At 43.8% G+C, this 27,411-nt stretch overlaps 1 protein-coding gene across 1 annotated transcript; it reads right to left on the bottom strand.

The window, feature by feature from the left end:
* Positions 1 to 829: 829 nt before the first annotated feature.
* Positions 830 to 9,478, bottom strand: LOC310858625 (kelch-like protein 24). The gene is made up of 11 exons (XM_083764816.1): positions 9,329 to 9,478; positions 8,907 to 9,041; positions 8,620 to 8,814; positions 8,203 to 8,346; positions 4,478 to 4,646; positions 3,871 to 4,053; positions 3,430 to 3,558; positions 2,940 to 3,281; positions 1,308 to 1,467; positions 1,081 to 1,207; positions 830 to 922 (listed from the first exon to the last, which is right to left on the bottom strand). Exons 1-11 carry the CDS (start codon positions 9,473 to 9,475, stop codon positions 905 to 907), a joined length of 1,749 nt encoding a protein of 582 aa, XP_083620942.1. The 5' UTR covers positions 9,476 to 9,478; the 3' UTR covers positions 830 to 904.
* Between the last annotated feature and the right edge of the window lie 17,933 nt (positions 9,479 to 27,411).

The raw sequence follows: 27,411 nt of genomic DNA, 5'->3' as shown, positions 1-27,411 counted from the left end.
ATAAAAGGGACTAAATTATTTTCGCTCCTATGCCACCAAAATGTGGAACGCCCTACCAACAGTCATTAAGATATGCAAATCCCTTGACTCTTTCAAAACCGCTCTCAAAGGGCACCTACGGACGGCTGCAATTCGAAACTGGCCCCCGTAAAAAATGAATCTCTGTGACTTTACCCAGAATGTCATCAGGCGTCTACCAGACAAATACATTTATTTTGTATTCACATGGCAAGCAGAAGACCCAGAAAAGCCCTGGGCCGTTCCTGGGGCTCTGGATGTTCTGGGGAACCCCACATGGTAACTGTCATTTCTCGACCGTTTCGGACGTGGGGCGGCTCGCCGGAACCGGGCCGGCACCCTGGGCGCGTTCCTGGTGGTCTGGATGTTCCGGGGACCCCTGCAAAGTACACTACAATACAGTAAATAACAATAAATGTATAGTTGCACCGCTCAGTTCACACAGGTGTGATTTTTGAAGTCAGATTAAAGTTTAAAGTGGTTCAAATCTAAAATGGCACAGATGTTGTCCTGGTTTTAATGGGTGAAAGGGGTTTGGGGGCTAGATCTTATTGAGCTGGATGAAACTTTAGAGATATGCATACAGAATATTATGATACTTACAGTACATATAAGTTAATAAAACAAAAACCTGCAGACAACTTTTATCAGGGTTTATTTTATTGTATAAGTTATGTAACAACTTTAGATAACTGCCAGACATGTGTAAAGCAAAAGGCCTGGGCTTCATAGCAAAGCACAAAATATCATACATAGACTATAACATTTTCCACGACAATACCCTTAATATAATAATGTATTTAACAAAAAATAGGGGCGTGGTCTAAGGACGGCCATCACTGAGGTAGGAGGGCTTAGTTGTGTGCCAGTCTGTCTGCTAGCGTGTTCATCGGTCATCTGCAGCCTTTAGGGGGACAAGCACAAATACATTAAACTACATTAACTAAAGTCCACCATTCCTTGCGTCACATATGTATGTGGTCACATGATACAGTAGTATATTTGTACACTCTCAAAGGTGAATTAACACAGAGGGTTTTACTGTGTAACAACGTCAACTACCTGTACATGTAAATCCTTCCGCACCCTAAGAGCCACACAGCTTAAGTTGCTGCGACCAGTGCCCATATGCTCCACAATTTCCCACGAGTCCATCTGCTCACAATAGCGCTCGATGGTACATTGAAACCTATTTGAAGACAGACCAACAGCCATGAGAGAAATGTCTGGTGTGAAATGCAGCCACCTTTTTCCAGGCTTTCATGTAGCAACAGCCTCTTGGCTCTTACCTATCTTTCTGCCCTCCTATTATGTAGATCATTCCACCAACCACAGCCACACCAGGCCTGCAGCGTCGCTTCTTCATAGGGGCACACATTGTCCACTGGTTTGTCTTGGGGTTGTAACAATGCACCTTGTCCTGGAAAAACGTAGTCTCAGAGTCACCACCTATAGATAATGAACAGGAATCAAAGGGATAGTGGCTCACATTTATTGGGCTTTTGTTGGTCTGTCTTCAAGTTATATTGAATCCAATTGTTGTCTCCACTCTAAGAATTTGGTCTCAATTCAGAGTTGCCCTTGGACTCAGAGGAATGTCTAACCATAGTCCTATTCATAACCACCTTTTCCCTCCACCCAGACTTGATGCAGCCTTTTCTCTGTGGCAAAGATCAGGCCTTGTTAAGTTAAGGGACCTTTATACAGACAACACATTTTCAGTGCACTGTGTGTAAGGTTTAACCTCCCAAACTCTCATCTTTTCCGATACTTCCAGGTTCGAAATTCTGTTAAAAATAATAATACATCCTTCCCAAATGAGGCTTAATTTCAAAGCTTTACACCCTAATTTCTAAACATATAGCAATCTATGTAGACAAATTCAAAACAGATTGGGAACATGAATTAGGTAGAACTTTATATGAGGAAGTCTGGGAGGAGGCCTTAATGAGAGTGAATGATAGCACATCATGCGCTAGGCTGAACAATTTAAAGTTGTCCACCGTATTTATTTCACTAATTTCAAACTTTCTAAAATATACCCCAACATCACAGATTCCTGTAACAGATGTCATATGTCCCCAGCGAATATGACACAGATGTTCTGGTCATGTCCTCGCTTACAAGGTTACTGGACGGCTATCTTTAAACGTCTTTAAACGCCTGGAAAATAGAGTTGTCACCATGTGCAGCGATGGCGTTGTTTGGGGTTATACCAAGTCACCATCCTATTGGTAGGGGTATAAAACAAAATCTGGCTTTTGTCACTTTATTAGCAAGAATAAGGATTATATTGGAGTGGAAATCAGCACTGGCACCTAAAGCATCTCTTAAAGACCTCATGATTTATCTAAACTTGGAGAAAATGTAATATAACTTGAGGGGAACAGGAACATTTGACCAGGTATGGGGCCCTATGATTAAACATATAACTGAACTAAAGACTCTACAGGAGACAACCATCAACTCCACAGGTTGACAAGCTCTAAAAAAATTATATATGTATATTATGTGCCATGAGGAAGTGCCAGGAGGGAGAGCGAGATACACCATAACTATTATTTGTTTTGTTTTTGTGTTTTTCTTGTCTTTTTGTTTGTAATTGTATGGTTTGTTTAGCTTTTTGTCGTATGTTTCACGCAGTATGTTGGACCAAGGGTGGGGGGGGGGGGGGGTGGGGGAGTGTAAGAGCACAAAGGGAAAAAATAAGAAATAATTACTTTTGACATGAATTGGATTATACTGTACCTGTTTGTACCTAATTTTGTCAAAAGCAATAAATAAAAGATCAAAATGGGTTAAGGTTAGGTTTAGGTGTGCTGCCCCGTGGGATGTTAGATTTAGGGTGAGGGTTTGAGGGGGGTTGTAGTTGTAGGACTAATGACTGGTCTAACCAATGACTAGTCTAAACAAAGAGTTACCTATAATGTAGATCTTTCCTTTGAGTGTACAGGCAGTTGAATTATGACAAGGATCCTGCATAGGAGCAACCTCTTTCCATACAGATGTTTCAGGGTTGTACTTCATGTGCACCTTTCCCCATTTGGTGCAACGGTTTCCAACGGTTTCCAACGGTTTCACACCAATAACGTAAATCAGTCCATCAAGTGTGACAACAGAACAGATGTGATATTCTGGAATGCCGACAAACTCCACAAGCTGCCAGGTGTTGTTACTGGGGTTGTATCTCTCCACTGATTCCACATTCACGTCGTCCTGAAAGCCACTTATTGCAAACACATATCCACCCACCGTCACCAAGCCTAAGGACCATGTTGAAAGAGAGAAAAGAAACAAAACAAACCTGATCAGACCCGATGACCGTGACCTCTCCTTGGGTAACCAATTAAGGCAACAACCCATAGCACTTACTTCAAAACAAAATGTAATGTCCTAATATGACAATATTACCCAAGCCACAGCGTGCCTCATTCATGGAAGCCATCTGCAACCATGAGTCATGGGAAGTGTCATAACGCCACATCTCCCTACTGTCTGAACCATCATGAAACTTTCCCCCTGCCAAATACACCTTAGTACCTGTGGTGGGAGAAGAGACAGTTAAATAAATGAATATTTAGTATTTACCATGAATAAAACATACATTTCTGCCCGTACATGTTGTGATGGTGTACTTATCAAGCCAAAACAAAGTCAACAGAAATTCACATGACATACTGTAAGCTGCACTGTAAGCTGCACCGTCCCAATATGACAGACCACTTCGGAATTCAGTTTGATTTCAACTGTTTCCACTTAGTTCTAGCCCCCACATTGAATTTAGATGTCACCAGATTTCCAGGTGGAGATCTCTGATCACTTGACTTGTGGCTACACAAGATTATTCCATACCTAACACAACCAGACCATGAGAGGATAGAGGTTTGGGCAGAGGTGCCAGGATCTTCCTTTGATTGGTCAGGGGATCATAGCTTTCGACGATGTCAATCGCCTCTGTGCAATACTGTGCTGTCCTGTCCTGTGATGTACTGTACTGCTGTACTGTACTGAGCTGTCCACCCACCACCAGTATCACTTTGACATGCAGAGAGATGGGACATAAACAGAGAACCAGTTAGCATGAGGACAGGTAGTCACAGCAGTGTAATGTGAGTGAGCATGTGAAATGTTATGATAGCAAGAATTAGCAGTCAATGAATGAATCAAGGATTACTACTTATCTACAACAAAAAATCTAAATCTAAAATCTACTGACATAATGATGCAATAATTATATGTACTCCTGTTTATGCAGGATAATAGCAAACTACATTTATTCAAAATAAATAAATAAAGACAAAATGCCACACAGAAGCAAGATGCAAATCTGAGTTGTTATTGCCAGGTATATTTGCACATTTGAAAAACTTCTCTCTCTGCACGCCCAACTACAAAGACAGTGATCCGTTTTGTTTCCATCACTTAGTTGCAGCATGCATGTGTGAGGCAGGCAGGGTACCAGTGGATGAACGTGGCTGAGCTGTGTGGCAGGAGGGCAGTAGATTCTGGTTCTTGGCCTCAGAGATGAGCCTCTGACATCCCTGGGATTCCTGCACCACATCCACAGACTCAATTACATCATGGAGGTAGGAGGGACTGATGAGAGGCAGACGGATAAACTCGAAAACCTTAAAAAACACATAGAACACTCATTATGTATGACCATATTAATATCAAATCTAGGACTGCGCCCTTTGCAGGTGCCATTGATTTATCATCTCATTCACATTATAAAATGCTTATAATATTATATAATATTTTGATTATCGTTATAAAGCATCATGTGTATATGAGTCTTTATATCTATAATTATACACTGTTACAAGCAGATTATAATGCATTCAAAGTATGTTTATAATGCATTATAGACATGGGCTGTTATTTTGCTGCCACCAGTAGCTGTCAAATTGTCCTTTTTTTACAGCTACCCTCAGTAGCTGTCAAAATGACGTCCAAGCAGTAACTGGTTAATTTCCTCGAACTGGTTTGATACTTTGAGTTGCCACAGATTGGCTGTCGCAACGATGATAAAACCTACAGAGAAACCCTGTCGGTAAATTACTTCCGTGGCTTCTCCGTTGCGTGCTGGACTTGTAAACGGAGGGTTTTATATGACATGACTGTATGATTGTATGATTTGTAGACCTGCCTGCATGCTTCATTAAATTAAATCTGACATTATTAATGTATTAAATGGCCATAAGCAATACATTAGATGTGTCAAATATTTGAGTGTTCCCCATCCTAAACATAATCTCACACTGCTCCATACACATTCGCTGTCTCTCTTGGATAATCCTCCCTACTATAGAGTGTGCTGACCATAATATTATAAGAAGTTCCTCCCTGTCCCCAGTGAGCCCCTGGGGTAAAAAAAAAAGTTATGTATATAACTATGGTTCTATGAATACCGGATGACCGCCAGAGGGCGGTGTTTTCAACACCTGGATATACATCGCACGCACGCACAGAGGTCGAATATTAATACCAACAATGTCACTCGTGACCCCCTGTGGGCGTACCGATATAGGTGCCCAGTTCACAGGGTTCATCCTCATGAAATCTTTTCGTCAGGTTTCCGAGTGACAATGAACTCTGGCGGTCATCCGGTATTCATAGAACCATAGTTATATACATAACTTGCGTTCTATTTCATACCTACTGACCGGCGTGACCGCCAGAGGGCGGTGTTTTCAACACTTGGATGACTCATACCAACATGGTCACGAGGAATCTGCGCTTACCGAGGTCGGTTTGCAGATCTAATGGACAGCCAAACAGCCATCACCACAGGGTGAGGGAGAGTCTGGTTGGCCGACTCTGGCAAAAGCCCAAAACAGATGGAGCCCATTTGGCTGCACTGCAGCACAGATGTCCACCCCCTGGTCTGGCATGTCAAAATGCCTCTGGGGAGGCCTTGAGGCCTACTGAAGAAATCTACCTCAACGCAACAATCAAAGTACCTCCAAAGTGTTGCGTTAGTCTCTGTTGAATCAAGGCACAGCCCTTCCTGTGCCCTTCATCACAGACAGACGGCTATGCCGTGCCACAGAGCCCGGACAGGACACAATAGGCAGGTACTAGAATGCTCCATGCCTGGCTGTGGAGCAAACTAAAAATGATAGGCTAGCCAACTTGAAAGGCAGAAAGTCCTTGAAGACATAAGAGGGATTGGCGAATGGTAAACCCAGACCCATCGGCATCCCAGTCTCAGGCACCGGGCAGGGCATGAAGACAACCTACTCACTTCCGTAGGGTCGCAGTGAGGGCAAATGGTACTAGCAGATAGCCCTAGCAGATAGCCCTATCCAAGGGCTGGGGACACAGTCCATCCAAACCTGGTAGAGTGGTACCTCGTACCAGATGGTAGGGGGCGATTACTCGCCCCGTCAGCGTGGCTGATGGCATAACCACAATAAAGTGTGACAGGCGCTGTCCAGAGAGTGCACCCTTTATTATTATATGCAGGATGCACAAGATTGAAGTAGGGTTCGGACAATAGGCATGATTGTCAGTGGTCAATTTACGCAGCCGAAGGTGACCCGGGTGAGAATGCACCCTCTCCCTAAACTGTGACAGGGGATTCTGTCTCTGTGGGGAGGCCAAAGCACTTCATCGAGAGGCTGCAGTAGATGATTCGGCTGCAGTGATAACCAAAAACAAACCTCTAGTCGCTATATCCCGCCCAATATGAAAAACAAATTGAGGCGGAAACATGGAACCTCATACTTCCTGACCGGTATGGTGGCACCATACTACTGTGCGACTGCCTCTGCCTATCCTGTGAAGGATACACGACACCAAAAGTGGCAGTGTAGAGAAGACTTACAAGAAGTCGCCTGGCCAGGTGGGCCAGAGTGTCCTGCCCTAACGGTCAGCGCCGGAAGGGAGAACTACAGTTGGCCACGCGCCAAGCGCTCAAGGCCAAAGACCCTGCTCTGCCGTACATATGCCCAGTGATACGAAACATCGGATCCAAGAGGCTTAAATGGGAAGCACGTCCGCCGCCTGGACTGTATACCCAACAAGAGCATTGCTATGAAACCAGCAAGATGAGGCAAGACCTCCTTCAGAGACTGACTGGATCGAGCGACCCCTTAGTCTTAGTGGGTCGGAAGATCGACTGTTGACATATTATGTTACGAACAAAGACTAAACATCCCAAGGGCAAAGTCCACTGCACACTGGCCGTGTACACCACAGACACTGGCTGGAGGTGGTAGGCAGTAGAGCGAAGCACGCTCTTACTTAAATGCCTGCACATAACTGAAACAGTAACCCAACCGTATCCACGGTGGTAGGCAGAATTCTGGGGTTTGAGGCCCAGAAATTATAGACAGGACATGTAAAAGGGTGCAATGAAAGCAGCCCTAGAGAAGTAACTGTCTATGTCGCTTCGGTGTGCCCAACAACCAGAGGGACTGGCTGGCAGCACTGTACTCGTCCAAGACGAGACAGGTCAGTGGAAGCTGTCCGGCAGCCCCCCATTAACTCTAAGAGTTTAAGCAAGGCCATGCTTGCAGACCATTCTCAATCTGGCACCGACGTGACATTGTTGGTATTAATATTCGACCTCTGCGCGTGCGCGCGATGTATATCCAGGTGTTGAAAACACCGCCCTCTGGCGGTCAGTAGGTATGAAATAGAACCCTAGTTTCAGTTTTGGTGGCGGGTGGCAAAGCCTTCATCCAATCAGGATCAGAGGGGCCTTCCTCCTATCATGATCGAGTGGGGGCGGGCCTTGGTGCACATGCTGTTGGCCTGTTGCACTTCTCCCCACTGTAGTGCGTGCATGTGCACATTTTGTTACCGGGGCGGACTGGGTGGTTTTCCAAATCACCCAAATCACTGAATGCTCCTTTAAATGCAGTCTAGCATTTTGCCAGCAGATGTCACTATCACTGAGGCTTTGAAGCTTTAACCATTGGTTCAAGTGGTTGAGTGCTTCATAAAAGCTTAATTTGCCCATCACTAGCTGATGCCAGAGAAATACATCATGAGTGTATATAAGTAGAACCATCATCATTTGGTTCCATTTATACACTCAACACTAATTCATTTATAGTGTATGATTAACCAGCAACAGCTAACGGAAATTATGATAGCATCCCTTCAAACTTGTCTTAAACAGTCACATTACTTTGACTTCTTTCACTTCAGGTGAAACACAGAGAAGAGACTGACCTTTTCCAAGCTCTGCCTGCGGGTAGGACACTTGTTTAACCACAACATGGCAGCCTCAAACACCATCTCCTCCTTTGGCGCATTGAGATCGTCACTGGCAAGAATTTCCATCAGTTTATCCACAGAGACAGACAGGTACTCTTCCTAGGGGCAGAATAAATACCGAAGATTAGCCCTGGGCTGGGGTTCCAAAACATCACGCCCCAAAGGACACCCAAGCTCACATTGGTTGCGGAGTGAGCTTTGCTTTTTTGGAATTTATTTTACAATAATGGCAAGCCTGCTATTTTAACAAATTGACCATTTCATTCAAATTGATTCAGTTTTATAATTGATTAAATGAAATAGCTCAATTAACTATTACACTACTACAACAGACAAACAATTGTTAAATATAAGGATCCCTCAATCACTGACCTGCTGATAGACATCACTGAAGTGATCAAGGATGTAATCCATGCTGTGTTGCTCCAGTGTCTTGCAGGAGTGGGTCTCAGCAAAGAGGTGAATGCCTACACAGTTCTGTTCATCCATGATGTGATGCTCCAGGAAACGACTGCAGGCCTCTTTTACAGCAGTAACATTAAACAGGTTTGCTGCTGCTAGCAGGGCCTAGACCAAATAATATGTTCTTTTAAGCACAGAGGCAGGTCAAAACCATGGAGACCATGAATAAGGTTTATAAAATGTATGATAATAAATACCTGCACATTTGCTGTGGAGATGTCCACCGTTGAAGTGTAGGCAAAGTTCACCAGCAAACCGAACTCTTCAGACTCCACTTCATTGATGTTAACCTTGTGCTCTCTGGACTCCACCATTCCAGTTGTAAACATGGCCTGTGAATGTTGAAAAGGTTGACAGTGTTCATTGTTTAGGCCTTTCTTATTTACACAGTGGCAACAATGAATTGACTGGATTTAACATCATATTCAGTTCTCATGAAAGTCACGGCCGAATTGCATAAAAGTAGCAGATCTACAAGCTCAGTCACAACACATTCTGAGCTTGTGGATCAGCTATTTTTTATTTTTATTTTCTCCCTAAGAAATAGGCCTTCAGTGGTTTTCAAGTTCAACGCCAGGTCAATAAATGTTCACATGGAAAGTTGAGGGTCTGCATTTACCTCAAAATAAGGACTAAATGAGGCTAGTACATTCCGATGGCAGGGGAAGTCCTTTCCTCCACAGCAGATAATGACATCACAGAAAGAATTGTTGAGCCGTAGCCTGTGTAGGCCCTCTAAGACCTTGTTGGGATGAGTCTTCTCCATGAATACTATTTTATCCATGTCTCTTTTGCTGCACCAGCCTATAAACCAGAGGGGGAAGGAATAAATCAATGTTTGCATGTTTTACATAATAATCATGGAGAGAGTATCATGACAGTGTGACAGCATAGCAGGGATGTAATCACATTACCATGAAGACACCCTGATGGCGAGAAGCAGGCGAGGTCGTGTGCACGCAACTGCCTGGGTGACGGCAAATGGGAGACTGCTGGGCGAGCACTATTTGTACTTTGGCATGGGGGGTCAGATCAACATATGGAATGAATTCTGTAGTGGCCATATAATGGAGCGGGTTTGGTGAGGTCAGATCAACATAAGGAATGTCAGAACAGGTCAGCTCCATATATGGAGATCTAAGTGGAGTCAGATCATCCTTTTGTATTTAACTACCTCTGTGCTTTTTTTGTTGTAAACCGTATAGATTGGACAGTGTTAGTTTTCGACAGAGACATTTTCACTCAGATGACCACAAATAAGCTTCCTGACTTTTGTTTTATCCATTTACAGATATGTACAGTAGGCCTACACATAATTGATTGACGTTTTGAACTTGAATTAAATGTGTTTCAATAAAAATGTCAATAAAAGAAAGACGGAATGGGACGACTCAACGGTACAACGTTATAAAATGACTTTGATTTAAAAATGCATGGCATTGGCAAGAAGCAGACCCAGCAAGAGTACAGTGCTTTGTTGTCATGCATTCTCCACCTTGTCTGTAGTAGGCCTATAGCGGTCTGCGGTTGTCTTCCCAAATCTGCACTGAGTTTGGGTGCGCCACTGATCATCCCTCGGGTATGGATGGAGCTCGACCAGCTCGACACGCAGCCTGCCACTAAACTAATCAGATAGTAGGCGGCTAGGCGCTAAACAACGACGGTCAGTCTAGAAAGGAGACCCCCGGCAGAATAATATTTAGTGGTTCCCTTGTTTTATAGTGACTTTAAGTCAACAAAATGTAAATGTAAAGAGCTTATTTTGCTGGGCTGCTGCAGCAGCAGTGCCAAGTTAAGTAAATTAATGGAAACAGGAAAAACGTTTTTCTTCTTTGGGTTTTATGGCGGTTGGCATCCAAATTGTTGCATTACCGCCCCCTTCTGTTAATCTCAGTATCATTACTTACACTTACAGCCTATTCAGTTTTAACCAGACTTCTTTTATAATTCTAAACACTGCCTTTTCATCTGCTGCACTTGTTATCTTTTAAAATAGATTCCTGCAAGTCCCACCTCCTTCAGCTTTCACATTAATACAATGTAAGAGTGGAGATGGGACACTACTGTCTATAGGCTTGATGTTCAAAGCATAATTTAAAAACAAGGTTGGTATAGCAACTATAGTAAAACCATCTTGAAAGCCTCCATTGTACAATAAAAATAAATAATGATGCAGATTGTTATGATAGACATTATCACACTTCTGTGTGGATACTCACAAAAAAATAGTCAGTTTAGATAACAGTATACAGGGGTGGACGGTGGTCATATTACTGTAGCCAGTGGTGACCGTAACAAAACCCGCTTAGGTTTGTTTCGAAGGCTTGCAAACAAAATATGAAAAACTGACTTAAGGAGTTGTGTATTCAATACTTTACTGATGAATCTCACACAGTAGCAAATTTTTAACAACAGTGGGCTATATAAATATATATAGGCTACAGGAGAAATATTACGGACAACTGTACTGGAGTCATTTTGAGTGACAAGTCACTACATTAGAGTATTATCAGAATCTGAAAATACTGAGTTATTCCAAATGTGTGATGGACCACTTCACTTATTTTCAACCCATCGTCATACAACTGGTCCTCTAATTATCATTATAACATAACATGCCAACAATTCAGTCTACTTGCTCTGTGTCCCAGTGGTGCGCTGTGGGCAGTTCAGAAATCATGCCTACCAGTGGGTGCCCATCAGTAGGTACTGTATGTTTGGCCATTTTTTAAAAACATGCTTTCAAAGTTCAAACACATTTGTTGATACAAGAACAATTCTATTCCATTACAGGCTTCCATCATCCAGTAAAAGACTGTAGTTTCCATTAGCTTGGAATCAATGTCACTGGTATTGGGCAGATTTCTGAAGTTTCCACAGCCCAACTCTGAGACACGTACAGAGCAAGTAGAAGGAAATTGTGCCATTTTATAAGCATTAGTGAGGACCAATTATACAAAGATAAGATTGAAAATGGTGCTCTTTTAAGTATGGGGTCACTACAACGGTATGGGGTAATATGGCCAGTACGCCTCAACCAGCTCCTGAGCGTCTTCGAGACTGTCAAACTCATCCGATGGGGAGACGGTGGGATGGCCTGGTTCACAGAAACTCAAGTCGCTTCTCAGACGATTCATGTCAAAGTTCAGCCCCTAAATGACAAAAGAACAAAATAAGAGATTTAACAGAAGAATGGGACAAAATAAGAGTGCTGAAACCTTTACTACAACAAATATATTCTCCAAGATTATTTAATATATTATATTATTTTGTGATCCCATACATAAACTGTGTATAGAACTTGGATTTGCAGACATCTATGTGTCCATCTTTAACATCCTCAAAAGAGTCAGTAATTTAAATTATGGATGATTGTTTTACCGACCTGCGTGTTGCATGTATAGATTAAGATTATTTTTCCATTCATTTAGGTCGACGCTCATCACCTCAGATCAAATTAATCCACTGTTCAAACTGATAAATGAAAATGCATTATTCAGATTTGTATTACCAAATATAAGTGAGAGTTCATACCTCTCCATCTGGCAAGTGGAAAGCCACAGCCACATGGTCCCATACATAAGACTTGTGCAGATGTTTAGAAAGGAGGTGAGCCACCATATGGTTCTGATATGGCTTACGATCCAGCTGGAACCTGTTTAAAACAAGAGGAAAAAAATACATGCACATTCAGTCCAAATGACTAAAGGGGCAGAACATTAAGAAATGTCCAAACACTCAATAACAAGCTCCCAATATGTGATTATTCAGGGTGTCACTTTGGCTCCTCCAACTTTTTAGTCTACTTCCTCCCAGGTGCTTCTGTGTTTATCCCTACTAACACCACTACGCGTTTAGGGCCGTGGTGCTGAGAGATTCTGCCGTTAGCGTCCTCCCAGGTGTTTGTGTTTATCTACCACCACTACTACATGTTTAGGGCAGTGGTGCTGACAGATTGGTCTGGAGAGATTATCCTCAGGAGTAGGAGTCACTACAGAGTTAGTGTCATGTCCATTTTTACAGTAACACCAACATTTTTGAAGGCTGGTTCTGGCACACATTGCGTGTTAAGAGGGTACAGACCCTGAAGTAGTCTCAGGCCCAGGCAGGGGCCCATTGACTTTGGAGGGAACTGTCAATAGATTTATTCTAATCCATTTTATTAATCCAATTGACCAAAATCAATGATTTTTATAATTGACTACATCAATAAGTTTGATTAACTGTTGCATCTGTTGTTGACAGATTTGACACATCTCTCACACACTGTACACATCTTCAAAGTAGCTAGTGTCTCACACATGGCTTCAGGTCTCCAGATGATCTGGCCATCCTTGTAGGCACAAACGGCATGTGGGCTGTCATCCAGGAGAGGGTACTTGTTAAAGATGTCATTGTAGAAGTGGCTATGGACCACCACAGAGTACATCACCTCCTGTTTGTACAGCACTGTTTCATAGACACGCAGGATTGGTTCTGAGCCTACACACATCTAGGAACGAGAACAAATTGTGTTAACTGTTTAGTGGATAATAATCTACTACTGTAACTACCGTTCAAATGACATTCAGCTGCATTAGACCGGTACAGTGTGTTTATCAACCTGCTTGCGGTAAGCGCCCAGTAGCTCCTCCAGAGGGAAGGTCAATCGATACGAGCCATATCTCGAAGTGTTCAGGAAGGCAGGCGAGGAGGCAAACTGCTTCAGAAAGGGCTGCTGTGCAGCGTCTTGTTCCTCCGTCCTGTCTGGATAGGTGTCATCCAGAAGACGTTTCTCAGCCGATTCCATGTCCCACTGTGGGACAGAGAGGCTCCACCAGAGCAGGTCCATGTGGTGCGGATCCTTAGGACTCTGTTCATCAACATCTTCATTGGCAGACGCTGCAAGGAAGCCCTCCTCAAGTGCAATCTCACATAGTGCATTTGTGTCATGATGCAGATGTGTGAACCTGAACTCGGGACGGGGGTACAGTGGCACGTCCTCTTTGAATAAGTATTGGTTGGGTATGCCTTGGACTTTGACTTTCTCTTTCAGCTCTGTCAACTTCAAGTGTTGACCCTTGATGAATGTCTCATGATATCCTCTCCTGTTCACGCGTTCATCCATGGTTGAGTGAATAAGGCTGAGATAAAAAGACAGTTTCAGTACTTCCCAAAAAACCTGGTTTAGGTTGTCTGAATCTCTTGAACTAACTCTGATAGAGGGCGAGACTGAGGAGCAGCTGTGTTAATAAGGCCAGCCAGGCCAATCAACCAAGTAGCCAATCAGTGGCCAGGAGTCAATCAGAGAGGAGACCAGGTGGAGCAGGGTGAGTTGAGTTAGTTAAGCCTTAATTGGTTGTGCCTAGCTGTTAAGGCACAACCAATCTGAGAACCCATCGTCAAAAAAGGAAAAACGGCGCCGAAACAAGTATGAGAGTCTAATAGCGTATTAGTAATTCTACCAGTGTAATTTATTTTTGCTTGCATTTAGACTTTATCAAATTAAATCAGAAATTCAATATTTTGAGACGAGACAGCTTTCATCAACCTTTTCATTCTCATGAAATAATTAGAATGAAATAAAAAGAATGTAGGCAAAGGGACCAGAAAATCACATCTAGATCACTGGCCTGATGTATAACTTGACATGCATGTCTGCCATATTGCCACTAGGTGGCAGCAATACTCACTTTATAACTGGTGCCTCTTGTTGGCTCTAGGACAATAGCTGGATGCTTGGATGAGAGGGGCATTGATTTGGCCAATCACTGCTGACCCACCAACTGGAGAGTGTTGTGGTTAAGGGTCGAAACACTCTAAGAAGGTTGGGGACCACCTGATGACCTCTCTTCCAGGCCAAGGCTTTATCCATTATGGATGGATTATAATCGCATCTTTGATGTATTTACAAACTGAACTCCCTGGGCAACTAGTGACCTCCAGGCAACCGAGGAAGGTCGGTGATGCTGGAGAGACAGCTGACCTCCAGGAAAGACTGGCAGGCAGGGTAACAGGAGCCTGCAAGTTTGCAACCCCTGTTGCAGCACTCGCAGGAGGGCACCACACAAGCTACAGATCGTACAAATGAGCAATAGGCCTACCCCCACTGTCCCCAGAGTCTCCCGAGAGGAGGGGAGTAAGTGAACAGATTCAACGGCAACAACAACGACAGTGACACAGACACAGAGAAGGCTCAAACAACCCACATTGACTCAAAAACACCAGAGTATAAGTGTGGACAAGGACGGATGCCTTAAAAACCGTTTTGTCCCGACCCGACCCTTTGGTGTGGTTTGGGCTTAAGTATTTATTAACAGTTTGCAGAATTACAGTACATTTCAAGCAAAACTCAATACAAAAACGGTTAACTGTGGACGACACCATAAAGCATTACACTTGTTTACAATAGGGTCCACCATTTTCAATTCATCATAACATTATTAAAGACGTACAAATATACACTTCTATATAGCCAAAAACAGGAAATCATCATGAAGGAGGTAAAAAGGGGGGGAAAATCATATACAGTGAGGGGAAGAAGCTAGGGGTGGGGTGGGGGGATTCAGATTTTATGGGGGCCAGTTTCGAATTGCAGCCGTCTGTAGACGTGCCCTTTGAGCTGAATGAATTCTGTACTGGCCATACAGTAGGCAGTAGTAGTATATGGAGCGTGTCTTGAGTGTACAGGGTTTGATCAACATATGGAATGAATTCTGTATTGGCCATATATGACGGACTGACTACAGTCGCAATGACGTCACAGGACTGGCGTCATAATCTTCAGGTTTCTCAGTGGTTTCTCTGGTTTCTCACCTGTGTGTGTGTGTGTGTGTGTGTGTGTGTGCGTGCGTGCGTGCGTGCGTGCGTGCGTGCGTGCGTGCGTGCGTGCGTGCGATTGGCCGTGTTTCCACTAAGACATGTATGACCGATCGACTTCAAATCTGGAGCATGCATGTATCTCAGAGGATCCATGGTAGTGATGTGCTGAGTAATTGGTCCGATTGGCGGTGGTACAGAAATCTATATCTATAAACCCTGACCCACAAATCTCTGGTCTTTTAGTGCCACTTTTATGGCCATATACACTTCGTCTCTCGAGACAGATTGTTGACAAGGGTGCTGTTTTGCAGATGGGTTCCCAGATTGATATCCACTAGACAAAAACACACGTGGTCACTGCATTTAGAGCACTATCTATGCCTAAACGTAGTCATTCTTTAGGGCCACTAAGCCCCTCCTATGCAGAGCTTTGTGTGTAGGTGTGTTTGTAGCACAGAATGTGATGATTTGATTGGCTGATGTAAAAAAACATGTTTATTTAATTTCAAAAGCACTTAGTTATAGGTTACTTATGTTAAGTTTATTAGGCCGAACTTAAATGCAAATACATTGGACATATAAAAGACAATACAATTCTAATACTAGTCATTCAGCTACTATAGGCTGAAGTAATTCAAGTGGGTGATGTTTGCATGTTTGGAATTGTAACAGCTGAAATAAATGATATATATCAATATTCTGATATTAACCTTTGGGCTCCATTAAGTGAAAGTGGGGGCGCATGTGGCCCCCGGGCCGCCAGTTTCCCATGTATGGTATCTCAGTGTGTGTGTGTGTGTGTGTGTGTGTGTGTGTGTGTGTGTGTGTGTGTGTGTGTGTGTGTGTGTGCGTGTGTCTGCGTGCGTGTGCGTGTGCGTATGCGTGTATGCATGCGTGTGTCCTCCTCTCATGCCAATGTGACATTGGCGGTGGCAACACACTCACTCTGGTATCACTTATCCCTGATTTGATTTGAGCTCTCAAGGGCAGACAGACACACTTTTGTGTTCTCTGTTTTCTCTCTCTCTCTCTCTCTCTCTCTCTCTGATACACAAGTACAAACATATGCAGGACACATAGTATACACACAGAACATACTTGGTTATTATAACTATATGGACTTTGTTCTTGAGAAGAAGAAAAAAGTCTGACTGTGGGAGGTTAGAATACAATAACCCTCACATATATTGTATACAACCACATTTTCTTTACTCTCTCTCTCTCTCATCACGCACGCGCAGTCACACACACACACACACACACACACACACACACACACACACACACACACACACACACACACACACACACACACACACACACACACACACACACACACACACAGACTTAATATACGGTTCCACTCAAATAGAACAATAGCATTTAGGATCCATGTATTTAACACTATATATAATTTAGTTTATTTGGAAGTATGTGTACTGTAAGGTACCGTTAATCATGCTTTAAACTCTCAACGATTGATTGATTGATTGAATACTTTATTAGACAGAAATGTAAACAGTACAATTTACAATTTACAATTTAGGCATTTAGCAGACGCTCTTAATCCAGAGCGACTTACATTTAAGCAAGAACAAAAGCATGGGAATACATCACATAAAAGCATTTATCAATATCATGAAACATGCGTAAGCTAAGAAAGTAACAGTGGAATATCTATATAATGAAACTATACATACACTATACATATAAACTATACATATTTACTACTATGCTATACATATGTACTATGGCGTGCTATAACTATATACAATACAATTATAGTGCTGTCTACATAACATGCTATAAGTCTGTGTCAAATGCTATCTAAGCCAACAGAAATGCTATCTAAGGGGTTAGGGTAAGTGCTATGGGCCATGATGGAGTCTGAAAAGGTGGGTTTTCAGGCTACGGCGGAAGATTGGGAGTGATGCTGCAGTTCTGACTGCAATGGGAAGTGCATTCCACAGTTTTGGAGCCAGAAGGGAGAAGAGTTTGGGACGTGTGGAGCGTTGGCCCGGCGTTTTTAGTGAGGGTACTTCCAGTTTCCCTGCGTTGGCTGATCTGAGTGCGCGGGAGGGTTTGTAGGGTTCAATCATACTTGTAAGATATGGGGGAGCCATACCTTTGGTTGCTTTGAATGCCAGCATCAGAGTTTTGTATTCTGTGCGGGCAGCGACCGGGAGCCAGTGGAGGGAGCGGAGCAGGGGGGAGACATGTGAGAATTTTGGCTGGTTGAAGACCAAGCGAGCTGCTGCATTTTGGATCAGCTGGAGAGGCTTAAGTGCACATGCTGGTAGGCCAGGGAGTTACAATAGTCGAGTTTTGACAAGACTGTTGTCTGGATTAGGAGCTGGGCTGATTCCTGGGTGAGGAACGGTCTAATTCGTCGTATGTTATAGAGTGTGAACCTACATGATCGAGTGACAGCTGTGATGTGAGCTTTGAACGAGAGCTGACTATCCAGGACAACACCAAGATTCCTGGCTGTTGGGACAGACGTTACCAGGGCGTTGTCTACGGAAATAGTTAGCTCCCGCATAGGGCAGGACTTAGCTGGGAAGAAGAGAAGCTCAGTCTTGTCTGGGTTCAGCTTGAGGTGGTTGGAGGACATCCACTGTGAGATGTCAGCCAGGCATGCAGTGATGCGCTCTTCCACCTGAGTGGCAGAGGGGGGAAAGGATAGGAACAGTTGTGTGTCATCGGCGTAGCAGTGATAGGATATATTGTGAGCAGAGATGATAGTGCCAAGGGATTTAGTGTACAGTGAGAAAAGGAGGGGACCAAGTACAGATCCCTGTGGGACCCCAGTTTGGAGGGTTCGGGGGGATGATAACAGACCTTTCCAGGAAACCTGGTAGGTCCGGTCGGTGAGGTAGGAGGAGAACCACTTTAGTGCCGTTCCACCGATGCCTAGCTCCGCTAGGGTGTCTAGGAGCAGCTGGTGGTTCACTGTGTCAAATGCTGCTGATAGGTCTAGGAGAATCAGTACTGCAGAGTGGGAAGCAGCTTGGGCAGCATGCAGTGCTTCTGTGACTGCCAGCAGGGCAGTTTCTGTGGAGTGGGCTTTCTTGAATCCGGACTGGTTGGGATCCAGCAGGTTGTTCTGTGAGAGATGGAGAGAGAGCTGGTTGGAGACGACACGTTCAATGGTTTTAGAAATAAATGAAAGGAGTGATACCGGTCTGTAGTTCTTGACATCTGAGGAGTCGAGTCAAGTACAGATGTACTCTGTACTGTCAGACACTTCTAAAGGGTCTAAAGGGATGCAAAGTGACATTTCAGATCTGGGGAACGCAGCAAATCAGGCTGGAACCCAGGCTACCAAAAAGACCTTGCAGTCTTGTTTCCATTCGAGTCCTATATGCATTCAATTCATAAACATTGCCTAAATGCATAACGCTTACCTAATGCATACTAAACCAGGGTTCCTTGAAATGTAAACATTTGAGAATCACTGGTGTAGCATATATCAATATTAATAAGAAGGAAAGCCCTCAAACCAAACCTTTACGTTGTATGCTACATATTACAATATTATATTCAACCTTGTTCAACCTATTGTACTGTCATTCAGAGGATTAACACAATGACTTATTTTACTTAAGTGCTGGACTCACAACACTAGGAGATGATAAGGGTACTGTGAGTGATTGTTAAAGGTCCAATCATAAAGTTAGAAAATACATGTCAGGGAGGCAGAGAGAGAGAGAGAGTATGTGTGTGCGTACGTGCGTGTCAAGTGTGCATGAGTGTGCGGCGTGCATGCATGTGTGGCTGGCTCTTTGTCAATGTCATAACTAAGTGCGTGCATGTGTGTGTGTGTGTGTGTGTGTGTGTGTGTGTGTGTGTGTGTGTGTGTGTGTATGTGTGTGTGTGTGTGTGTGTGTGTGTGTGTGTGTGTGTGTGTGTGTGTGTGTGTGTGAGTAAGTTAGGGAATGAGTGTGTGTGTTTGTGTGTGTGTGTGTGTGTGGGGGGGGGGGGGGGGGATGCTGTCAGATCACACACACCTCCACGCTACAGGAACTATTTCTACCAGTCTGATAAGATAACACATCACATTCACCCCCTCCCCCCCCACACACACACACACACACACACACACACACACACACACACACACACACACACACACACACACACACACACACACACACACACACATTACATTCACACACATACAGTACACCCAAAAGTGTCATCTTGTTTCAATGTGACACATGAAGGTGTCACCCTGAAGTGTCCGTCTATATTAACCGCTGTTGTCGCTCTCATCCACACACGCATGCACGCACGCCCGCACGCATGCACACACACACACACACACACACACACACACACACACACACACACACACACACACACACACACACACACACACACACACACACACACACACACACACACACATAAAGTAGGCTACCATACATGCACGTACAAAAACCCTCCGGCACCTTACAAGGCAAAGGCACCTCACTCTCTTTTCGCCCTCATCTTCATATAATTGGTCCCGACTCCTCACTAATGCACATTATAAGACGGCACAATTTCTCTCTACACACTGTGTCTCATTTGGCTATAGACAGTAACAACATACCAGTAACATCTTCAATGTAGATTCCAAGAAAATAGAGCGTATATGCACGTGACATCAGCATCATATCCCGGAAGTTATGCGGGAACGCCTACTGAGTGGCAAAAGATTACTTTCTGGCCTTGACAATCCTGATTGCATTAAACAACGTTACACTCACATTGCCACTCACTTTGCCATTTGCCACTGACTTTATGCATGCACATGCACCTCTGAGTGTAAGCACACTTGGGCGTCAAGTCACGGCAAAAAGCCTTTTGTGGCAGGCGTCTCTTCCTGGTTTTTAGACAGCTGGTGGATTGAAATTAAGCTCCACCCACGCGGCAGAATGCCGTCGGCTATATTCCCGGAAACGCCCCCCGCGGCAAATGGAAGCCGTGCACAAGCTTTTTTTTTCTTCCATCCACCAGATGTCTAAAAACCAGGAAGAGACGCCTGCCGCTCGCGGCTTTTGGCATCTTCATGACGCTAAAGTGTGCCTGCGTTGTCTCTCTCCCTGGAAAGTGAAGTTGTATTTGAATTGACCCAACCTGCCTAAATGGTGCCATGTTATAGTGAACATTACTGAGGACACATGAAGATAGGTTGAGACTGGGTGAAGTGGTATTTTAATTTGACTTGTTGCTACAATGTCAAGGACCCAAAACCGATGTATTTGATCAATGTAAGAAACACAGTCTTGAGGAATGATCCAGATCTGTTCAACCCACAGGAGGTATCATTGTACTACTGTATTACCCTCATATGTGCATACTCACTGTTTTATTTGTCTTTTGAGAACGTTTCATTGACTTACATTATACCAGGGGTTCCAAAACCCTTTCAGCTTGAGAGACAAAAGAGATGGTGTATCCCCAGACCCAGGACTCTTTTCCCTTTTCTATATATTTTTAACCAATATTATTTTTCAATAATTGTGAAACATTATAAAATCAACTCCCTGGGATTCAAATGTACAACATACATACATTATAGGCCCTATTTATTTATTTTTTATGTAAAAGTACTTTTCAGAAAAGGCTTTTTTTTTTTTTTTTTAATACATGAAAAACGAGCATTTCCTTACAGACCATAAAAGCTGGGTCTGTGACACAAAACAACCTTATATCTTCAGGGAACACTGCATCACACAAGCCATTAAATCAAACACGACAGTGTTCTAACTGTGGCCCCCAACAGCTCCGCCAGTATACACTGTCTGGAAGTTGACCTTTGCGAGGTGTGGACACTCTTAAGCGTTCCACGGGGGACGTTGGTCCGGGCGTTAACTGAGCAGCGCTTCCCACAGCGTGCTCTGTCAAGTTGGCTGGTATACTGTACAGCGGATCTGTGCTGCAAACGGCCTCATTCCATCTCAGTCCACAGAGACCGCATTGGACCGCGCTCCGGTGCCTTGGCAGTCCAAACCACATAGCACACAAATCCTCAGTGTTAATTGAACTCCTCTGACACTGAAGGCTGCGCCACTGCGCATGGCCTTGCATGGCCTTCATGCGTTACACGAAAGCACACGATGGTTGCTCTGCATCAGAGGTTCTCAAACTTTTTCATGTCAAGGACCCCCAAAATGATACTCATTAGCCTGCAGACCCCCCATTTGAAAATATATGCCAAGGACCCCCATAAGAGAAGATCTTTACGGCTCAAGCAGTGATTTTTAACCATTTTCATTTTTTTGAATTAGGCTACGGTCTCCTATTTAATGGCATTTCTATCTATGTGTTACAGACCCATAAGGTTCCATTTGGTTCCATACAGTACAGTACTGTATGTACACTCTCTGAGTTACAGACCCATAAGGGTCAATTTGGTTTAGCTGGGGACCCCCTGGAACTCCCTCAAGGACCTCTGGGGTCCCCGGACCCCACTTTGGAAACCACTGCTCTGCTTGGTCAATAAAATAGACCAGGGGTCTTCAGGCCAAGGACCCCCTTGGCTCTTGGCACTAAATACAATAGTGCTGCAGATTAAACTTTTCCATAGATTTCATCACAGTTTCATCGACTTTGTTTGACAGCACTATCTATCCTCAGTGTTGGATTGATGTTAATGTGTATTGAGCCGGGGAGCCACAGGCCCAAAAGCTCAAGGAATAGAGATTAACCTGTGATGTCATGACATACTTTTACATTTTTATTTGTGTTTTCTTCTATCCCACGCCGGAAACATTGTGAATATTTTTGTATACCACACCATAGACAACCAATATAAGGCAAACGTTTCCAAATGTCATCATACTTTAACTACAGTAGCATGTGACATGTCAAACTAGGGTGTTTTAATGATTCTGAATCCATTCCAAGCATTGGCCACTTGCCCAAATGTGCCCAAATGTGCTGACCTCATCACATTTGTGATGGCGGCTATGGCCGTTTTTAGGCCAAGGAGTGTGGTATACAAAAATGGCCATATCTTGTGATGTTTCCGGCAGAGCAGACCTCTCATTCTGTGGACCTTAATGGCCAAATTAATAGAAAAAACACAAATAAAAAGTACCGTATCATCATGACATCACAGGTTGGATGACTGGCTCCCCGGCTAATATTCTGACATTTAACCACAGTCAATACTTAGTAAACCTGACCTTTCACTCTGGACTTGCTCTTGTCTCCCGATCTACACCACACCGGTTTGCCAAAAATAGTTGTTGTATGCGAGCAGTTGTGAGCTTGTAGAAAGAAAATATCACATCAGTAACCAGAACTATAGGGACGGATGTTTTTAATAATGGACTTTGAAGTTACTATGTAACTAACTGTAATGGGTTTGTATAGGAAGGGGGCCTGATAACATCTAAATAAATTCATCTAAATGAATCGAGTAACTTAAAAACTGTCTGGGGTGTTCACAAAAGCCTGTGTAGGCGATACAATGACACCAAACATGTTTGAAAGTGAAATATCCCTTTAATTGAAATTGGTTTGTTCCACACTAGTAGTATAGTTCTGACACGCGTGCGAGGCAGCTGAGGTTTAGGACCCAAGTGCAGACAGAAAGACAAAGGCAGAAGAGCTCAAATGCAACAGAGTTTTAATGAACAAAAACTCAAACATGAACAGAACACACCAGTAACATATTATGAAAATCTGACAAGGAACTCAACTGAAAGAACAGGGGAGTATATTCACCTTTTTCCTGGGCTGTGTGTGCTCCAGTTCCTGTCGATTTGATCCAATGAAAGCCAATGAAACTGGTCAGATGACCAATGATATCCAATGAAATCAACAGGAACTGGAGCACACACAGCCCAGGAAAAAGGTGAATAAAGGCAGGGATAACAGGACACAGGTGAACACAACTGACAATCAACACTAGGATAGGCTGGGGAACTTAATTAAGAGGACAGTGGACACAGGTGGAAAACACTGACAAATCACATGGTAGACAAGGCAGGTACAGAACAACAGGGGCAGGCAGGAAGGCACAACAAAGCAACAAAATAAGGTAGTACACAAATGTAAAGTAAAACTAACTAAAAACCAATGAATACATGAAAAATACAGTGATACAGAACATTAAGTCACAGACCGTGACAAGTGTTGAACAGGGAGAAGGATTTAGCAGTGTTTTCACTGCAACAACTGTCTCTTATTATTTGTGGAAGAAATCTATCCCACATTTAGAACTGTCATGACAAGCTACAATGCAATACAAACTAGAAAAAGTGCCCTTCCGGGCACAGGTCTCCACCAGGTTATCAACAGATCCGTGCAGTTAGAGGTAAAAACACTTTTTGGCCAGTTATAGCGCCACCTTGAGTTGAAATTGTTCATGTGGCATTTCGTCCTCGGCCTAGTGGGAATGTGGGTGCACAATTTCACGGAAATCACGCGATGTGTTCATGATTTGCAGCATTTTGTTTGAAACTGAGCACTCCTGTGAACTTTGGAAGCCAATCTTAACGAATCAGGATGGAGTCTGATAAATCTGAAAGACCCGTTTGGTTGAATGGCTCTAGAGAGACTGTGTACCAATTTGCGCGATGTTTGGACAAAATCTGTAGGTGTACTGTGCAAAAACTTGTTTTGCACAAAGCGGCCTCCTGGTGGCGCTATAACAGGCCGTTCTGGAAAGTTTGGGGCAGAGGTTCATGGTTGGCATCCAGGGAGTGTGTGTGCAAAATATGGCATGGAAAAACTTGTTCTGCACAAAGCGGCCTCCTGGTGGCGCTATAACAGGCCGTTCTGGAAGGTTTGGGGCAGAGGTTCATCGTTGGCATCCAGGGAGTGTGTGTGCAAAATATGGCATCGACCGGGTTAACGGTGGCCGAGATTAGCTGTTCACGGACACACGGACACACGGACACACACACACACACACACGCGGACGGACGGAGTGCAAAACATACTCTCCCCACATGCCTTCGGCCTGGTGGAGACAATGACAAGCAACATAAAATACATGTTGTGGGTCGTCATCAGGTGTGTGCGTGTCCTTTGACCCAGTGAATGGTTATAAAATATTTTAATGTCAAGGACCATCAAATTGATACATATTAGGCTGCGGACCCCAGTTGTATACAGTCCTTTTTAGCATTGGATTGTTATAGGTGAAAACTGAAAATGGTCCAAACCTGTCCAAAATAGCACAAATTGTCAACATGCCGCATCGCACTGCAGCACATTGTGAGCTTGGATATTGCAATTATTGCTACTCATCATACAACAACGTAGGGCTTAAATGGTTTGACGCATGCACGCACGCACACACACACACACACACACACACACACACACACACACACACACACACACACACACACACACACACACACACACACACACAATCCATGTCACATTTGTCTACTAAAAAACGTCTTAATCCTCTCTCCATTGAAGTACAACAAATGAAGCAGATTTGAATGGGTGAGGTATTAAAGTCTTCCACCTGGATACACCTGGTCAGTCTGTCGTGTGGTGAAGTAAACCCTCTAGTCTAGTCTTAGAGAAACAGAATTAACTATAGATAAAGTGCCCATCGACACAGGTCTCCACCAGGGCAGGTCAGGTTGTGGCCTCCTGGTGGCCTCTAGGAAGTTGTATACAGATCGATGCAGTTATAGCGAAAAACAGGAATTGGCCTGTTATAGCACCACCGTGAGGCTGATTTGGGGGAAACATTTGTGGCATGTCGTCCTCCTTTCCCTAGTGGAAATGTGCGTGTATAATTTCACGGAAATTGCACACTGTTTGTGATTTGTGGCATTTTTTCGAAACGGACCAATCATGTGAGCTTTGGAAGCCAATCTTAGCCAATCAGGATGGAAGATGGGAAATGGTGCCGCTCCGTGTTGATCACATGACTATGGAGATAGTGTATAGCGATTTGTGTGATGTATGGATACAATGTGTACGAGTAATCTACAGAAATGGCATGGATCGGGCCAACGGTGCTGGAGATTAGCTGGTAACGGACCGACGGAAGGACGGACGGACGGATGGAAGGACACACGGACGGAGTGCAAAACATACTCTCCCCCCATGCCTTCGGCCTGGTGGAGACAAAAACTGTACTCCGTCTGGGTGGTAGGCATAGGTGTCTACACCCCCCCCACCCCCTTTCCCTGTCAAACAATTGTTCAATCTATCAACAAAAAAATACATTGGTTACTTGGTTAGACATAGACACAGAGTCCGACAGGCAATAGTCCGACGCTCCCGACATGCATGGCCGGTTACAACTCACCCATGTGTGGCAGGTTAAAACTAAGAAAGGAAAGAGGAGATCCGCACACCATTTAAAAATCTCCCAGAAAGGTAATAATAACAGATTAATACATCTTTTTGGGAGCTTTTAAAACAGTGTGCAGATGTCCTCTTTCCTTTCTCACCACAAGGCCAGACAGTGGCCGTTGTTAGAGTGTTCGCCCTGAAACTGGGCCGGGTCATACCAAAGACTGTAAAAATGGGACCCAATGCCTCCCTGCTTGGCACTCAGCATCAAAGGGTTGGATTGGGGGGTCAAATCTACTAATCAAATGATTCCCGAGCGCAGCACGGCTGCAGCTCACCGCTCCTTGGCTGCGGCTCACTGCTCCGAGAGATGGGTCAAATGCGGAGAACAAATTGGTGTGACAAGGTGTGACAAATCGTATGACTTTGACTTCTCAGTAATTTCTTTGGATCCTGCACCCGTAGTAATATTTGGATGTGCAGGTTAAAACATGCATGGCAGGTTAAAACAAACTTGTGGCTCCCGACATACAGTATGTTAGGTTTAGGGTTTGGGTTTTTGGTAGGGTGTAAGACTAAAGCCTGTCGGACTGATTGATTGATTGATTAAAATATTTATTTTTTAGTTTGTACTGTAACAGAATTACAGTACATTTCAAGCACAACTCAATACAAAGACTGTTAACTGTGAGTGGACGACCCAATAAAGCATTACACTTGTTTACAAGAGGGTCCACCTCGTTCAATTCATCAAAACATTTAGAGACGTACAAATAGACACTTCTATATAGCCAAAGAACAGAACAGAACAGGAATTCATCATAAAGGAGGTAAAAAGGGAAAAGAAACATATACAGTGAGGGGGAAAACAAAGGTGTGTGGGGGGGGGGGGGGGGGATTCCGATTTCACAGGGGCCAGTTTCGTTGACTGTTACTACGTCGGATGCAGTATGACTATAAAGTATTGAAAAATGGAAATACTCTAGTAAAGTAAAAGTATGTCAAAGTTGTAAGTGCGGTACTCATGTAAATGCATTAGTTACTTTCCACGACGGGTTCATGCAGGAGTGGAGCCTCAACCTCAAGTCAACACAGAGCTGCTATTCAAACCCTGACACTAAGTTTACACATGTACACCACATATGTTGTGGCTTACATTAAACGTTATGAGAAACAACCGTGTGTGTGTGTGTGTGTGTGTGTGTGTGTGTGTGTGTGTGTGTGTGTGTGTGTGTGTGTGTGTGTGTGTGTGTGTGTGTGTGTGTGTGTGTGTGTGTGTGTGTGTGTGTGTGTGTGTGTGTGTGTGTGTGTGTGTGAGTGTGCGTGCGTGCGAGCGTGCGTGCATGCGTCCGTGCGTGTGTGTGCAGTGCGTGAGACTGTACTGGAATTACTATAGTTGTGAGGGCCAAATGTCCCCACAACCACAAGTATAATAACATTATACTTGACAAAGACAATAGACATTGCAAAGACCAAATTGGTTGTTTTATGGCATTTGGGGAGTTTAGGCTTGCATTTAGAAAAAGCTTCAGGTTGGGGTAAGGATTATGATTTGGCATTTATAGGTTAGAATTATAGGGTTAGGGTCCGGGATAGAGTTATGCCAGAGTCAATCTACAAGTTCACTGCATACAC

The sequence above is a fragment of the Protomyctophum parallelum genome (assembly GCF_964188405.1).
Source record: "Protomyctophum parallelum genome assembly, chromosome: 5".
NCBI lineage: Eukaryota > Metazoa > Chordata > Actinopteri > Myctophiformes > Myctophidae > Protomyctophum > Protomyctophum parallelum.
The sequence above is the reverse complement of the archived record's forward strand: the minus strand, read 5'-3'. Positions and strand labels throughout refer to the sequence as shown.